The sequence below is a fragment of the Manacus candei genome, unplaced genomic scaffold, assembly GCF_025592945.1.
Source record: "Manacus candei isolate 608988 ecotype Guabito, Panama unplaced genomic scaffold, ASM2559294v1 h1tg000076l, whole genome shotgun sequence".
Taxonomy (NCBI): domain Eukaryota; kingdom Metazoa; phylum Chordata; class Aves; order Passeriformes; family Pipridae; genus Manacus; species Manacus candei.
The window spans coordinates 11,826,786-11,843,806 of NW_026138124.1; the positions used below are offsets into that span (position 1 = coordinate 11,826,786).

General features: G+C 42.6%; 1 protein-coding gene across 3 annotated transcripts; it reads right to left on the bottom strand.

The window, feature by feature from the left end:
* Window positions 1–4,880: 4,880 nt before the first annotated feature.
* Window positions 4,881–16,946, bottom strand: XAF1 (XIAP associated factor 1). 3 transcript variants are annotated; one of them, XM_051809244.1, is made up of 9 exons: window positions 16,289–16,946; window positions 15,386–15,480; window positions 14,593–14,728; window positions 13,533–13,589; window positions 12,498–12,750; window positions 11,642–11,709; window positions 11,031–11,369; window positions 10,476–10,545; window positions 4,881–9,807 (listed from the first exon to the last, which is right to left on the bottom strand). In XM_051809244.1, the coding sequence occupies exons 2-9, from the start codon at window positions 15,415–15,417 to the stop codon at window positions 9,779–9,781; spliced, it is 984 nt and encodes a 327-aa protein (XP_051665204.1). In that variant the 5' UTR covers window positions 15,418–15,480; window positions 16,289–16,946; the 3' UTR covers window positions 4,881–9,778. The 3 variants fall into 3 exon arrangements, with proteins under 3 accessions (XP_051665204.1, XP_051665203.1, XP_051665205.1); XM_051809243.1 differs by having other exon boundaries at window positions 15,386–15,534; XM_051809245.1 differs by lacking the exon at window positions 16,289–16,946 and adding an exon at window positions 15,910–16,262.
* Window positions 16,947–17,021: the final 75 nt, after the last annotated feature.

The window sequence follows — 17,021 nt, forward strand, 5'->3', positions numbered from 1 at the left end:
CAGCCTCAGGTGACAGTGCAACACGTGTGTGTGTGTGTTGTGTCTCACCGTACTCAAAGCAATCAAACTGGTTTAATTACCTCAATGCTTTTTTTATGCACAGCAATAAAACAGACGTGTTAAAGCTGAATCGTTAATCATTTGAGCTAAATCAATAAATAATTATCCGTGCCATACTACTGTGCTCATAAGCAAAACCTTCCAGACCCAAGACACACTGGAAATAAACAACAGCTACATGGACACATGCAAGAAAGAAGAAAACAGACGTACCTCACAAAATGTGAGTAATGCTTTTTTCCCTAAGTGCATAATAGTGAGATTTGTGAAGTACCGGAGCTGTGAACTGAAAAACAACTACAGGCTTTCGAAAATTTTATTACAAAACCAGCAGATTCATAATTACCATATCTGGTACTATTTCTACACTGCAATTTTAAAGCTGACCAGACATATACAAGGGCACACAAACATGAGCAAAGTGATGTGATACACTGAGGAGCAGTGACATGGGTCTTGACCTCTGTATGAGTTTCATGTAACAAATTTCCTGTAATAATCTAAAAGTTATGAGAGAATGGGGAGCAAAAAATAGGCTCCAGTAACTGTCACCATTAAACTCCATTTTGATGCCCATGACATCTCGGGAAAATGCCTATTTAATTATCTCCTAATTAAGAGCTTTCCCCACCTCTTCACCTCTCAGCTCCCTTCCTCCTCTCAGATAACTCTGGGAGCTGGAGCTTTAAGAAGAAACAGCAATTATTGCAAGATTTTAAATAAAAGTTGCAAGGCATGGCAGCCCTGCCACTTGAATGTCTTCCTGTTCTAAGCAGTCAGCTGTAAGTGCCTCCTCCACCATGGTGCTCACCCCGAGACAGGACATCACAACTGGGCACGGCATCACCTCTGCAGTGTGCCCGGTTGTTCCTCTTCATTTGAAGAGGAGCCTTGATCTATTTTCAGCACGTTTCCAGGACTCAAATCCTTACACAAGATTAAAAAAAAAATAAAAGGAAAAAAAAGCAATGCTCCTCTAATAAAACCTACATAAGATAATGCAATTTTTATACTGCATGAAAATAACAATAAAGATTCAAGCTTTTGTAGAAATCAATGAATCTCCTATTTCAAAAGCTTCTGTGCAAACAATATTTCCTTGAACTAATAGTATATATTGAAGTGAAAATTTTAACTTTACTATAATTGCATCAATAGAGCAGTCACATTCCTCCAAACAGCTACTCTGAAGATGAGATTTTAAGGCAGGGTTCATAAATATAGGAACAGAACAAAATAGCTTCTTTTTTGATAATTAAACAGTTAGCAGCTAAACTGCATTGTAATTGATTGGAAAATTGCTTTTTTAATGAGATGTAGTCACTAGGAAATGGCTTTTTTCTTCAATATGCCCAATGTGCACTGGGTCATTTAAACAGCAAATTGCCTTCCTGGGCTCTTCCATCGAGTCTGAACTTTCTGCAAGAAAAGCTGCGCCAGCAGCAGAGGGGTCCCAGCCCTGCCAGGCCCTGCCAGGCTCAGCCCCCCCGTGTTGGGCATCTGACACCCGCAGGGCAGAGGCAGGGATGGGCTCCAGGCAGGGCAGGTACAGGTGGGTCTCCTCACCCACCCAGGAGATGAACTCACACCCTGCCAGCTCTGCTGTCTCCTCAGCACTGGGGCAGGACTGGGAGCGACACTCCAGCACAGACCCCAGCCTGTACAACCTAAATAGATGAGATAGTGTGGAAAAAACTACTGAATTACCTTTTTAAAGATGTATTATTGTAGACCTAATGCACTACTATGATTAGTACAGAGTGTGAAAAGATAGAATGTGTCTTCAACACTAGAAAGGCCATGAAAATATTTGTTTTCAAGGATATACTCAGGAAACAGTGTAAAAGAAATCTTGTCCAGCTGTGTGAACAGCACTGGATAAGTATGTACTGAAAGTAAATTATCATTTGACAACCCGTTAGTTAAAGGAATTTTCCAAATGTTTCAGGAAAAAAAAGATTTTGAAGAATCCTGACTATTGTGAACAACCTATTATGCACCATAACAAATGCATTGTACGGTTAAGTCAGATTTTTATTGTTTTGTTTCCAAGATCTTTATTGATGTGACTTGGACTGCAATATAAACAGCAGTGATCGCAATCATTTGTTGCTGCCATAGCAACAGACAAAATTAAAGGGGCAAACTCCAAAGTTGAAGTGGCATCACGGTTGTGGTTTATAATTGCCTGACAGTAAAATGCTGTGTGCAGGATGGCAGCAGCACTTGCAGGTATCTGTGAAGCAGATTTGCTTGCAGAGATCAAAGTCATTTAGGTCAGGTTCTGAAATAAAGGATGAGCACCAGCTCTCGTGTTTCTATCAGTTTTTTTCTCTCTCTCTTTGTCTCTACAGATTTAAATATCTGGAAAATGGTGGTAGACTTAAAAATCTTATGGAGATTTGGGTGACATCTCCATTCTCCATGCTTTTAATTGGGAAATCAGCTGTAACTACTATTTGCCACCTCTGTTCTGCATTTTAGAAAGTAGCAGAGAACACTTTCTGCCTCCATGCACCCCCTGTCCACCCTGAAAAAAAACCCAAAATGGAAGAAACATGCTGTCATGGCCTGACCTTGCAGCATAAGATGAAAATACACTCAAATAAAACCCATTGTCAGAATTTTCATCAAAAAGCATGTGAACCCACTTCCTCTGAAACACCTCTAAATGTAAGGGCATATTTTAAGTATATTTTTGTCCTGTTTTCTGGCTTTGACTAAAAGAGATGAGCCAAGAGCCTGGACCTGCTGGGTTCTCCAACTGACCTGCAAAAATGCACGTGAGATCTGCATCTCTCAGCTCCAGGTCTCTATAAGAGGTAGGAAAAAAGCCCCTCTTCCCACCTTTTCCCTGCTTTATATATTTGGATAATCTGTTCAGAGCATCACTTTCCTCATGTGTTTACACACGCCTGAAAATTATGGAGCCATTAGCACAGCTGGGGGAAAGTGCACAACTCATAAAAAGAATAAATAAAAATTCACCATCTTCTGTCAGCCTTCCAGAAGGACAGAGATAGGGATTCCATGGACCCATTTATGCACACAGAGATGGGTCTGGTGAGAAGTACAAGTAATGTGTTGAGGTTGTTTCATGAACTGTTCATCAAGCACCTTTGGAAATTTGGTCTTGGAAGCACAAGCTAAAGGTAGAGTTCAGATTTTCAGGTATGGCTGTAATCAGGCATCAAACCGTTTAAAATTTCCAGTACTAGACAGAGCAGAAAACGTGTTTTAGCAGCACAAAAATATTTAATGACACATTATTGACCTATGGTAAGTGTCAAGCCCTGGAAATTCAAAGCCATTTTCTGTCCTATAAAGGGCAACTATAAATTGAACTTTTAAACTTGAATTAATTTAATGGCCCTTTATCAGCTGTTTGCTTGACATGAGGACCAAAGGCTGAGCTGGCCCATTCTGATGGAGGATCTACTTCTGCAGAAACACAAGGCACTTGACCATGTTAAGTGCCAGAAAGCTGAATATGAGTCCATAATTAACTGCCACCCTTGTCCAGCTCAAGAAATGGCCAGGCAACCTCTGGATTTGTGACTTCATCACCTTAAAGGAAACCTGACTTGTGAGCACACTTTAGTAAAACTTAGTAGGCAAATTCTTAGCTGATGGGGTAGATACAGCTTTAACTCAAAGATAAATGGAAGTGCTCTCAAACACTAAAAAAGCAATTTTAAGAGGTCATGAACAGGTTCTGCTTTCCCTACACAGCAAAGTGGTGTGTTGCTTTCATCCATGGAGTGCAGAGCCCTCCTCCACAAAGCTTTGCTGCAGGGAAACATCAGGGCTTCTGCCTGCTCCTACAGCCCTGCACACTCCAGAGTACCATTCCTGGGACAGGGACAGGACACCATTTCCCCAGGTGACACTACACTGCCAATTCTGATCTGAGAAAATAATGTTTTCTGAAATTAAACTACAGTGCCTCTAACTTCAATCCTTTTCATTTCATTAGACCTTTGTTACAATGACAATGGAAGGAAAATAATATTGCCTAAAGGCATCCCAGCCATGAGTGACAGCAGACACAGTAATGTGCATAATTACAATATTCATAAGTAATTTTTCATTATAATTAACAAAGACAACTGTCTTCTTTTGTTCTGATTACCTAAAGATATGTTAAAAGTAGGTTTGCATAATTAATTACCAAATATAACGTTCCTTACAAATCCTTGGAGGTTATTCCAGGGACCTTGTTTGAGGAAGTCATCTCCATAATAAACATTATCTATCATTTCAGAGCTTATAAATTAATTGTGGTGATGTAAAGAGAAATACAACTTGAGCATCAAGCAGAAGATGAAGCCCTGGAATTATTACTGGTAAATAAAAAGCAAACTTACAGGAAGCTGAGAAGCCTCTTTGCCAATTTAGGGGACTTCTGCAGGGCCTGTGGCAGCTGCCCCAGGCTCTGCACTTGGCCACACCAGGGGGAACATATTTGCTCAGCAGGGACCTCACAGACACCTTGGTGGCTTCTAAAAGTTCAAGCATTAATGGGACAAGAGTCCTACTATTTATTAACTAGAAGCAGTCCACAATAAACAGCTTAAACTCCTACAGTTATTCTTTGGTAAAGTTTATTTAATACAAGGTTCTACTTCCCACAGTTTACACCATTTCTTTGACTTTTGAAATAAAACTTTAAAGAAAAGTCCATAAAGAAAATCCAATAACATATTTTATAATAAAATATGCATGCTTTTATGTCATAAAAGCAACATAAAGCAGATTTATTGAACATTTTAAAAGTTTGAGCTCTCAATATGGAACTACAGTGAAAGCTCAGGCTTTTGAAGAATTAAAACCATTTCCAGTGTTTCCACCAGCCACGTTATATGTGCTTTGATAATGTCCACAATACTGAAGCACAAAATCTCTATGAAGGATGAGCAACTTGATATCGTTCAGTTTATTTTAATGTCTCCTCAAAATTATTTGCATACTCCCATATATTTTTCTATTTGCTAATGCCATAAAAATAAATGCTTAAATAAAAATAAATTTGCCATTCATCAATTTTTAGTGCAGTCTGTTGCTTCTCCAACAAAATACTCAATGTGGGATTCATCTTTATCTGTTATGGTGCATGTTTACATTTATGTACTTGACAAGGCAAAAAAGCGCAGGCAATTCAGTTTAAAATCCTATTTTGTCACGTTTCATTGCCCTCTCCAGACTGGAAATAAATACCTACAGGGTTGGATCACTCCGAAAATAGGCCTATATACATTATATATTTTCACTATGCATCTGTTTTGGGCAGGGGCAGCTGAGTTGGGGGTGTGTGGTTTATTATTTTTGTGAGCTAAGTTCACAGAAAGGACACAATTTCAAAACATTTCTATTCCACACCTGTTGGAAGCTGTTTTGGGCTGACATGTAGTCAGTCACTTTCCTTTATCCCCTCATTTTATTTCCCTTTTATTGCATTCTGTATTCTTTAGGTTTAAGCTGATCCTCTTTTCCTAAACTATTCTTCTCCCCTGACATGTACCTTTGTCTCTCACCTACATCACTGTGAGATGCATTAAAACCACCTCTTTACTAGGAAACCATCAAGAAAAAGATAGCCTGCCCTTTACATAAAAGCCAGCTTCTCAACCAAATTACCAGGTCACAAAAGGCTGTAATGGATTCTCCATTCAAAAATGACATCAGAGAAAACTTATGCAGTACACAGTTTGAATTCAAGCAAATGCTGAAAACCTTTTCTGAGGTTCTTATGGTTCTTATGAGCCAATACCATTCAAGTCTACATGTTTTTTTCCTCATGCCTCCAAACCAGCACAGCTCAGTGTCATGGAGCTCTGCAGAACAGCCGCAATGAGAACCAGCCTAGCACTGATCTGTGTACCCACCACTCTTACCAACCTTTACAAGTTACTTTTAAAAGAGCAATTTTCACTCCTCACATTCAACTCTACTCAATGTTTCCTCTAACACCCATGCCAGCTCTTCACATTTGCAAGTCTCTATAAAAAGTATATTTCTTATTCCTGAAAAGCATCTTCAATATGCTGATGGTGCTGGCACTGGGCTCCAAGCTCCACACAACAGGTGGAATTTTCTGTGGAAAATTCCCTACAGAACAGTGTAATCTGACCTGCTACAATAACAATCAACTTTCAAGAAGTTTGAGCCTTAGGGATAAGTAGCTAAAGGCAGAACAAACTCTCAGAATCAAGAAGAGATATCAAACCTTCATCACACTTGATAGAAAAAGTTATTTTTGGCACAGCAAAGACTACTAGAAATTACTCTATTCATCAGCCTTTCTCCTCTGAGATGTCTGGATGAGCTGGAGGGAACAGTGCACCAGTCAAATCTGATACAGCCACTTGTGATAACCCTGTCCTCCCCCTCTGCGACATCTGGATATAAGACAAAGCACGAAGTCTCATTTCCTCACACTGCCTCCAGTCATGGAAAGCCAGTCTGGATATTGTGTGCAGGTCTGTGGGAGCAGCCACATCCATTTCATGGAAATGAAAACAGGTGACACCTTCCTGCAGGGAGCCAGAGAGGAGCAGACAGCTCCTCGTGCACACCCTGCCCTCCTCCTGTGGCCTGGGCCTGCCACCGCTCACACACGGGGCTCACTGGGATTTTATGCAGTTGCAGGATACCAATGTCCACAGCACAGGGATGAATTTCCTTCAGCTCTGCTGCCTCTACAAGGTTTGCCATCACTTGGGGACATCTCTGCCTACCTTAGTCCACTTACTCACCTACTGGTTACTTGCACTTTTACTGCAAATTTTTCTTTCTGAATTGCAAGGACATGTGTTCATATACCATAGGAGATGACAGTGTTGGTCACCTATTAATTGGTTTGCTTTTTTTTGAGGTTTTTTTTCTAAATAATCAGAAAAGTACTTGAGCTCAAGTTTCTGCTAAATTTTATCCCAATGTGACTTAAGGCACATAGAAAGCCCTTCAGCAGCAAATGAAGAGATGTCAGTCACAGAATCACAGAATCATAGAATATGCTGAGTTGGAAGGGACCCACAAGGATCATCAAGTCCAACTTCTAACCCTCCATGAGGTACTACACAAGTTACATGGGTGGGTGTGGTTTGTAAAATATATGCTGCTTGTTTTTTCTTTAGCATGCTGAGGTGATATGGGGGCCTTGTGTTGGTTCAACAGATGACTTTTACCCTCTGGATTATTGAAAATCCATCCCATAGAAGACACCAATAAATTCTGAGATCCTGCACTGTCTTTTGCAACAGAACCACTGAGAAGCAGCAGTGGACAAATTCAAAAACAGGTCATTCAGCTTCTCCCCATCAGCTCACTGCAGGGTATATTGTCAGTTTAATTTCCTCATTTAGTTCCTTCTGCTTTCCATAACACTGCTTTTGAATCAGAACGGTGTCTGGGAGTAGGATATGCCAGCTGGCTTTGCAATGTTTTGTACACACAAAATTCCTGCCTTCAAATGAGATTAACCTTTGAGGAATATTAATATACACACAGCACAAAGCATAGTGAGGAGCAGCCACCAGCACACAGCACTGAGGAAATGGACAAATACAAGGTGTTCTTCATTCTAGTGTCTCAGAGATTGGTGTTAAAGTTTTCACTATGACAAAGGATTGTTTAAAAAAATACTGTATGGAGAGGCATGTAGGTAAGGTTTCACTGTGGAAGGAGTGTCATACAGAATTAGATTGCCTTCTGCCACTGTCAAAGAATAAAAATGTGTCTTAAACTTCAAGGAAAAACACTGCAATCCCAGCGATTTGAAACCTCAGCAGTGTTTCAGGAGTATGATGCCATGTCCTCTCAGTACTTGTCCTGGTAAGGCTGAGCTTCCTTTTCTTGCACAGAAATATATTTTTAATCTGATAATAATTTTCTTCTTGGTAAACACAACCTATCTATTTTTTTTTTAAGAAACAGACAATAACGAAACAAATCCTCATTACCAAGCAGAACGACGGCACAGTTACTTTTATGGTTTCTCTAGTATCTTCTGCTTCCGTCTCCTGGGGCAAATCCAGGCCGAGCTCAACAAGGCTCCCCTGTAGCCCAGGGAAGAGCACGTTGGGTCTTTATTGCCATCTAGTGACCGAAGGGATTGCACTGGCACAGCGAACGCGTTTGGGAGCTTTGAAACCAACGACTGCTGCTTCCCTCTCATCCTGAACTTTGTGCTACCCTGGTACCGCATGCCTTGCGGACCTTGGAGCTCAGGTTTGCAGACGGGCGCTGCTGCTTCCATACTTTCATACTCCGGAAATGAACAGGCCCCTCGCCCTCCCTCTGGGGCCCGGCAGCTTAGACAAAGGCCATTCTGTGAAACCCAAGAGCCTTGGCACTGAGTTTAGGAGCAGGGTCACCACGCTGGGCAGCACCTCCAGCACCACGGGGACATCTGGGGTGGCCGTAACAGCAATCTCCTCACCTTGGAAGAGGTGATCGTCAGATTGTTTGCAGGAGTTTTAAAGATCCTCAGAGAGGTGGTGTGTTTCGGAGGCTCTCTTGGTAGCCGAGACAGAGTCCTGGCAACATGTACCCTTGCACACAGGGCACCAGAGCAGGCCAGGTGACTGCAGCTCCAGGCCACGGACACCTGCTCGCTGCACTCCGTACCCAGGTCATGTTGTCCTTGCCCCAGCTGGGAGCCCGACGGTGTCAGTCCCCGCACGGTCCCCATGCCCGGCGTGTGCAGCCCCGAGCTGGGCGGGCTGCCCGGGCCCCTCCCGGCTCTCCTCCTCCCGAGCCGGTGCCGCTGCCGCCGACAGCCACACGGTGACACTGCAGCACCGAGCGCCGAAACACCCCCGAGGGGCTCCATGGAGGAGAGGAAACACTTCCTTAACAGGCCGGGCCTTCTCACCCCTCCACGGGAAAGGGCTGTAAGGCTAAAGCCGGCCTTGTGCTCTAGTGTAGGTTTGTGGCCCTTTTCAGACACGGTCACTTTGGTCCCTGTCTTGCAGTGTGACTCCATGTGCTGTCACAATAACCTGTGACAGAGCAGGACGACAGTCTGCAGTGGTCCTGGGGTAACAGGGATGGTTGGTGTGAGCACTATCCCCTTACCTGCCTGTTCTTGCCCATTTGCTGTCCTGTGAGCATCCACTCACCCTTCATGTTTAACTCCCACCATTTGGCTCTATCAGTTTCCACTTGTATTTCAGGAGACAAACACCCTCAGTTATCCTGGGATGTGTCTGCCATTTCCAGAGATGAAGATGTTTGTGCTGCTCCTAGGTTCAGTGGTTCACTGAAGTGATGAAGAGCAGGATTTAATGTTTTCTAATTTCACTGGGCCATGTTTTGATAAACACCAAGTTCTCAGCTCTCATGAGAGGAATTGGTGGCATTCAACATGACAAGGTATTCTGAAATTCCTTATTTCCTTCTCTCCCTCAGAAGATATATTTTAAAATAAGCTGCTCTCCTTGCAGAACCAGGTGGCAAAAGGACATTCCTAAGGCAAGCTTGCACAGGAATATTTGAAACAGCACCTGTTGAGCCCCCATCACTTTTACAGTTTTCTAGTGAAACCTTTAAATGCTTCTCTTGATAAGGAATAAAAAATCTGAGTCACTCTTTGTTCTTAATCCAGAGTAGCAAGTCTGCACTTTTATTTGCCGATAAAGCTATCATATTTCCACAGGGCCTTTTGCTAAAGCTGAGCTGAAGATTCAATCTGAAGACATGCCTCTGTTTTCCAGATTTAATCACGAATGCTGTAGAAAGAGTCTCCTGAAACCAAACAAAGCCCAGTTATGAGTGTTTTTAAAGTTTCAGGTTTACAGCCTTCCTATGTCATCACTCAGTTGAACAATATAAAACCCTTACAATGCAGTTCAAATCATTCATGTAATTACCATGTACTCACTTTTATTTCAAGACCAGAGTCCTGTAATTCAAAACTAGAGAAACTGCCTATTTCTCACATTGGTGCTTTCTCTCTTTAATTCACCAGGAAAGAAAAGTTTTGCAGGGAGAAGTAATACATCATTTACTGAACCAAGCAGAAAAAGGACAGATTGAGAACAACGGCTTTCAGTTTCACTTAATTAAACTGGACTGAGAGGAAATGACTCTGCCAGGAACTGAAAACCAGAGAAGGATGTTCTGGTCTCTGCTTCAGTAGGGAAAGTACTGCACTGTTCAAAGTAGCTTAATTTGTGAGGCACAAGACATGTTAGTTTGAGTCAAGAGAGCAAAAACACACTGGCTCTGGAGCAATGCTTCCTTAGTGCAACCTCGCAGAAACCCACTGCGTGTTGGAATCTAAAGAGCTTTGTGATAATCTGTGTATTAGCTTGTGTTAGATATACTCCCTCTTGCAAAATGTTCCTGTTAACACAGTGTAGAATAATCCTGAGTTATGAAATCTATTCTAAATTTCTGAAATTCTGCGATACCTTTTTCCCCATGGCTTGATTTTTGTTTCATCCTAGCATTTTGCAAAGTTGTCCAATGCAGACATTTGATCTAGAAAAATAAGTAACAGTCATATCAGAGGAAAATTTAATATTATATTCAACAAGTCATCATATTCAGTAGCGAGGCAACTGGGCCCCTTTGTTGGGATGGAAAATTATCTAGAGCTTAATATCTGATGCAGCTGAGATACAGTCCTACTATTTGCTTAGCAGGAACAACATCAGCCCTCAGCAAATAAGGACAGTTGCTGAAGACTTTCCAAGATATGAGCTTAAAATTAATGGCCTGAGTCGTCATTATTTTCCTAAAACTCAAGCACATTATAGATCTTGTTTGTGTAGATGTAAGCATAAATAGTCAATGGAATTAACAAATTCCACACTCTATGAACAGCATGTACCTGGCCAACATATCAAGAAGTTTTGGAATGCAGAGATGGGCACTAGGGTCCTGGGCAGTGTGAAGATAAGTAGTGACTGTGTAGGTATGGGCCTTTCCAGATAGGAGGCCAAGTCCAGTGTGTGACTTCTCACCTCGTGTTTCCGAAGGGTTGGAAGTGGCAGTAGAATGTCGCAATGGTCACAGGTCACCAGCATGTCAAAAGACTGAGTGTCTTTAAGAGCTTGAGGTGATGTGGAACATCCGCCTCTTGTGGGAGACAGAAAGCCAATCTTTTTGCTCTTTAAAGGTTTGGAGGTCAGTGGCTGCTCCCTTTCTTTCCCTTTGGGACGGACATCTTTCCATGCCATTGCATTTTCAGAGGAGGAAGAGGGAGCCAGGGAGGAAGAAGACCGTGGTGGAGCACCGATGAGGCTTGAAGCTGACTGGCCAGCAAGAACTTTTGTCACCTTATGGGCTGCATTGCATTTATTCTGTTAAAAGAGAGTATGCCCGATGAGGTGAAGATTGGCATTGCACCCAACCCTGTGGCCATGCTGTGATTTGGGACAGAGGTGAGGCCCGGGGAGGGACCTTGGACAGCCCCTCCCAGTGATGCTTCAGTGCAATGCACTGTATCATGACACTATGTTTGAAAAGCCAAGACACACTGCCCTTTCTTAGCTAATATACAGCTTTTTGGAGAAATAACCTGGCTGGAAATTAAGCACAAACCATGTTCTTGCTCAGTTTCAAATATGCTTACCAGATGTTGGGAGTACTGGTCATCTGGGAATAACTTACTGCACTTCTGACAAAGATTGCCACCAGTACCTTCAGAAGGGAAAAAAAATTGAGAGAAACAAAGCATTGACCCTAGTTATCCAGACAGGCTGCTCAGATCCCCTTAGAGTCTCTGGTTCTACAGAAACACAGAATGCTGATTCCACTGACCAAGAAGAAATTTGAGCTATGACTTCATTTTGCTTTTGGCACAAACCTAATCCACCTTCCCTTCTCAATTTCAGGATATTTGAAATTCCATTCCAGTCCCATGTTTTGTGTCTCGAGATGCTTCACTCTTACCCTGGCCCAGCTAATTCTGTTGCCACGAGGGTTTGCTCTCTATAGTTTATTTTGCCAACCACTGCACCTACTGATGCCTATTCTTTTCTGGAATAATTGACTGGATTCATTAATTTTTTGTCTTGACATACTCTGTCCAACACCTTAGGCCTAATAAAGCTGCTCTCAACTTCAAGAAATCAAGGTATGCATCCCTGGCTTTTGTGTACAAAGTGGAAGGAAGTTCTAAATCACATTTTCTCCTGTGCAACAAATAGAAAGATGAACAAGTTTCACTTATTTTCTGACAGAAGGAATTTCACTTCCAGAATATAAGGGGGGCATAAAAGAACATGGCCAATGAGCTACCTGTCAGTGGAACCACACTGGCTTTACAATACCAGCATAATAGAACACAACACTTGGCCCTTTCACCATGGCTGGTTAAACAACAATCAGCTCCAGGCTGGATTACCAAGAACTGTAGAGAAGGTAGGAGAATTTTCATTGAGATTTAACAGTTGACCCAGTCTGTGACAATGAGGAATTTTGCTTACCAATGGGGCGAATAACTGTTGCATTAGTGGATGCTTCACTGGTTTGAAAGTCCACATCCTTATGATAGGACAGACCACTGTTTGGACAGATCTCCTTGTGTTTGTGCTGGTCCTTATACATGATGTATTTGTTACACTCCTGACACCTCTCTGTTCGGCTGGCACAGGTGTCCAGGTGTTCCTGTAGCTTGTTGAAGGGCATTTCAAGGTCACAGATGGTGCATTTCATGGTTCGTTTTTGGCACTCCTTGTTCTGTACATGAATAGACGAAATTATTGCAAATTTCCTATCAATATTGAGAGAGGGCATTGAGTGAGAGCAATGAGTGGCTGTTTAAAAACATTCTCCTTAAGGGTTATCTATAAAATCAAATGCAGGCATAGCTGCATTAGCAGTTCATCTGTCTAGGCTATCTTTATCTTAGGATGATTTAGGCAATATGAGGCAAAATGAGAATGAACAGCTGTGAAGATGTTCTGTGCCAGTACAGGTCAGCAACAGAGCACAAGGCCACCTAGAAAATTCCAATACTTCAGCTACCACTGCCACAGGAAGGCTGCTGTGTTTTCACTGCTTTGGTTCCTTAAAATGGTTAGACTACAGCTAGCATGGACAGACTGCTCTCACTTCCAGCCTCTGCAAAGGGTTTTTGTGTATCTTCTCTCATAGACTCTCACCTTGTATAATCACTCAGAGAAGCAGGCAATATGAGTGTGGGGGCGGGACAGAAATGTCTTGGGGGAGCCCGCAAAGAACATCAGATCGAGATATCAAGGATGAGAAAGTAATAGACTATCTCCTGGAACAGACTGTCCCATCACAACTGGATGGGCAACCACCATGGGCACCCACTTCATTACAAGGGGGGAAAGTATGCCAAAACACTGCAGCTCTTCAGAGATTTAAGTTTCTTCATGGTCCAAGACAGGAGTCAGGGATTTACATGTTTTTGCTGTTGAACACATTATAGTGACTTTTGGTGTCTGATCAAAAGGGTCAGCCTGGAAGTAAAAAGTACTGCACTCCATACTTACCTCATGATGCTCCAGCTTGTATTGCTGCATACTTTGGTGACAAAGTCTGCATCTGATCTGCAAGCAGAACATACAGAAGTTCACTTGGAGCACAGAAGGATGGTTGATGCTGTCATATATCAATAAGCTTCAAGCTCCTGAGATCTTCCTGTCATTTTCATCCCAATCATCAAACAGCTGTTGGTGAATTTTTGTTTCTCTGTCTGGCCTGAGCTGAGTTGATGAGATTTTGAGGAAAACAGGTGTCTGATGATTTTGCAAAAAACTGTCATTCTGTGTGAGGATCCAGTACTCAAAGATACCCATATGAAATGCAAAGTGTGATGTGAAATAGCATGTATTTAAAATTTTGACTGAGTTTTAACTAAAAAGTATAGGTATGATATTCAGCTAGTCTAAATTATAACAGCCACTCTGAAAACATTGGAGGTAGGCTGGTTTTCTAGAGGTTTGCCATGAATGTTACTCGTGTGTTCTGTTAAGTAACTGAATTCAACGGAATTGCTAAAACAATGCAACCAGTAAGACAGAATAAAAAAGTCATGCCTGTGTATTCATGCTTCACCATAGTGCCTCTAGCTACAGAGTTCTTAATGCTACACTAAAAATGCTATTGCCTTCCTGTATGAAGAGCTGATAAATGCACTCTGCCAGTTCAGCTTTTGTTAAAAAGGTGAGTTGATGTCAAAGCTCTGTACAAGCAAGGTTCATGTCAGATCAGGTACTGTCTGTCTTCCTCTACTCAGATCATTTGCCCTGCCTGCTCAGGCTAATTCACAAGCACTAGGAGCACATATCATCTGTAGTTTATACTGCTGAGGAAACTGAGATACCACAATAGAAGCTTCATTCTCTTAAGCTAAGTGTGCAATAAGATCAGAAGATGTTGTAACCAGGCCTAAAGGGTCATAGCAGACCCTTACAATTTTTCTGGTCAAACAATTACAGAAATTTAAAGCTGGTTAATATAGAGCACAGTAATGTGAACATACTACTTCAGGGCTGGAAGGGCTCTTTGCTAGTTGCAAGAAAACCCCAAAGAACATGTAGCATTCCTCACCTGTTTGTGTGCTTCTGTCTGATGGTCTTCCATATCCTTTTGAGCAACTGGTTCATCACATTCTGGACAGAGGGTAAGAAACCGCATGCAGTGGGCCTCATGGAGGGAGAAATTGGCAGCAGACACATCTCGTTTACTATGGAGCATATATGGGAGAGAAGAGTAAATGAACTTCTTTCCTTTGTTACCAAATAAAATTGAGGTTAAGCTCATGCTTAACCCTTCTAAGTTTGACTCTTTTTTTTAATTGCAGTGCTTCATTGCCTTCATTCATATAATTTTCCCAATGGCCTTGCTACTGTTCAAGATACACCAAACTATGCTACCCTCATGGCCCCTTTCAGCCTTCTATTCTATGAGAAATGGTCAACTACCCTAGAAAAAATGAGTATTTTATAACTTAATTGCAAATATAGCAAGAGAAAGAACCATCAGTCATGGGGGGGAAACTGAGGCAGCTGGTGGGTTTGGCATGGTTCATGCACTGACTCTTTTCTCTGCCAGATACTGCAAAATTGCCCACAAAGGTATTCTGTAAAAAGAGAATATGCAGCAGAGGAGAGAACTGTGGAAAAAACATCTGCACAGCAAAGCAGCAAGAGTGCAGCATCCTGGAAACGTAAAAATGCATTCAAAATATTTTTGTTTCCTACTTAATAGCTAGTATACTCATGCGGTGTGGTTCTTCCTCTGTTCCCCCTCTTACAGGAGACCTGGATAACACCAACGAAAATCCTAAAAACTCTTGAAAGTCCCCCTTTTGTAGGGGTGGAGAGGGTGAAAGATCACTTACCAATTTTTGCAGAACCTGTTCTCTCCTGTCATTTTTCTTTTTATTTTACTGGATATCCTTTCTTCTAAGAGCAGAGAGGAATCTAGGAAACGAAACTGAAAGGCTCTGTTGCAGTAACTCCACCCCAAACAGCTGTTTGGCCAAAAATTCTTTAAAGGAGAAACAGCAGTATTGCCAGGCAAGTATTGGTTATTGGTTTTAGGTGTGAATTCCACACAGATTAGTTCGATAGTCCTTAGAGAAACTCCGGGGTCTCGGTTTCCTTCTTTCCCACATAAGTTTGATTTACAGTAGCTTGTTCAGCAGCTGGCAGGGTTCCTGGGCCTGACCGGTCTGTGCCCTCAGCCCCTGCCCTCACAATCCGGGCTCGGCCGCATCCTCCGCCCGAGGAACCGAGGAGCCCTGAGGAGGGGCCTGAGAGCTCCGTCCGGGCCGCGGGGCCGCAGCGTTGAGGGCAGGGGCACGAGGCCTTCCCTTCGCCTCTTGGGGGATGGTCACGGTGGTATCCGGCCCCACAGACCCACCTTGGCCTCCCTGGGACAATGCTGTCTCCCTCGGACAAAATCAGCCAGCTCGTGGGAGGAGGTGTTCGCCTTCCATCACAGCGGGGGAAGAACCCAGCGCCGGCCGCCCCTCCCCGAGCCCGCGGCCGTGCCCCAGCAGGCCCCTATGCCTCTCTGCTTCCCCAGCGACCCTTGGAGCACTTCAGGGCATCAAACTACGTGCCAGGTGAAATTTCCAACCCCTATTTCCTTCCTGGGCATACTCTGCTGTGGTTGGGATGGACCGACAGCACCAGAGGCCGCAGGAGCAGCGGGTCCTGTCTCTTGCTGGACCTCAGCATTACATTTTTACATAGAAAATTTTAGAAGAAATATAAGTTAGAGAGAAAAATAAACGTACCTTCAGGACTTTCTGATGGCAGGCCAAGCATTTGTGTACCTGCTGCTACAATAGATCCCTTCCAGCTGTATGATAAGCGCCGTCTCTGATGTGACAGACCCTGCCCAGTGTGGAAAAATGATATACAGGAGATGCAGAAAATATGAACTGACCTTTTTTGTCTTTGAAATTGGGGCAATAATATTAATTCTTCCACTTTGCAGAGGTATTGGAAAGAATAATTCCCTAGTCTTTGCATAATGTATCAGAGAGATATGCCGTAGACAACAGCTGTCACAAATGTTACTCAGAAATTAGTGTGGTTCATTTCCCATCTAAACAAGCCCCTTCTGTCCCCCATCTTTCTCTGGAAAAAATGAAAAAGGGAGCGCAATAAACCATTATTAGATCTGGGAATAATGAATGTTTATCTGGATTTTGTAACACAAATTATGTAATGAAGCAGAGAAAAGGCTTTTGAAAAAATATGTTAATGAGATGGCAGCTAAGGGAGAGGTTACAGAGCTGCCAATTTTGAATCAAATTTTAATGTGATTTTCTTCTGGATCTTTTTTTCTTTTGTCATCATTAGCCTGCAGAGCACTTGAATGTGGTTTAGGGCTTCATGCAAACTATGCAGGACCAATTCTAGGTCAAGAAAGCCTGAGCAGCAACACAGACTGAGAAAACCCCACTGACTCAAAATTCATAATGAGAGCTTTTATGTAGAAAGTTGTTGGGCACAGGGATTGTG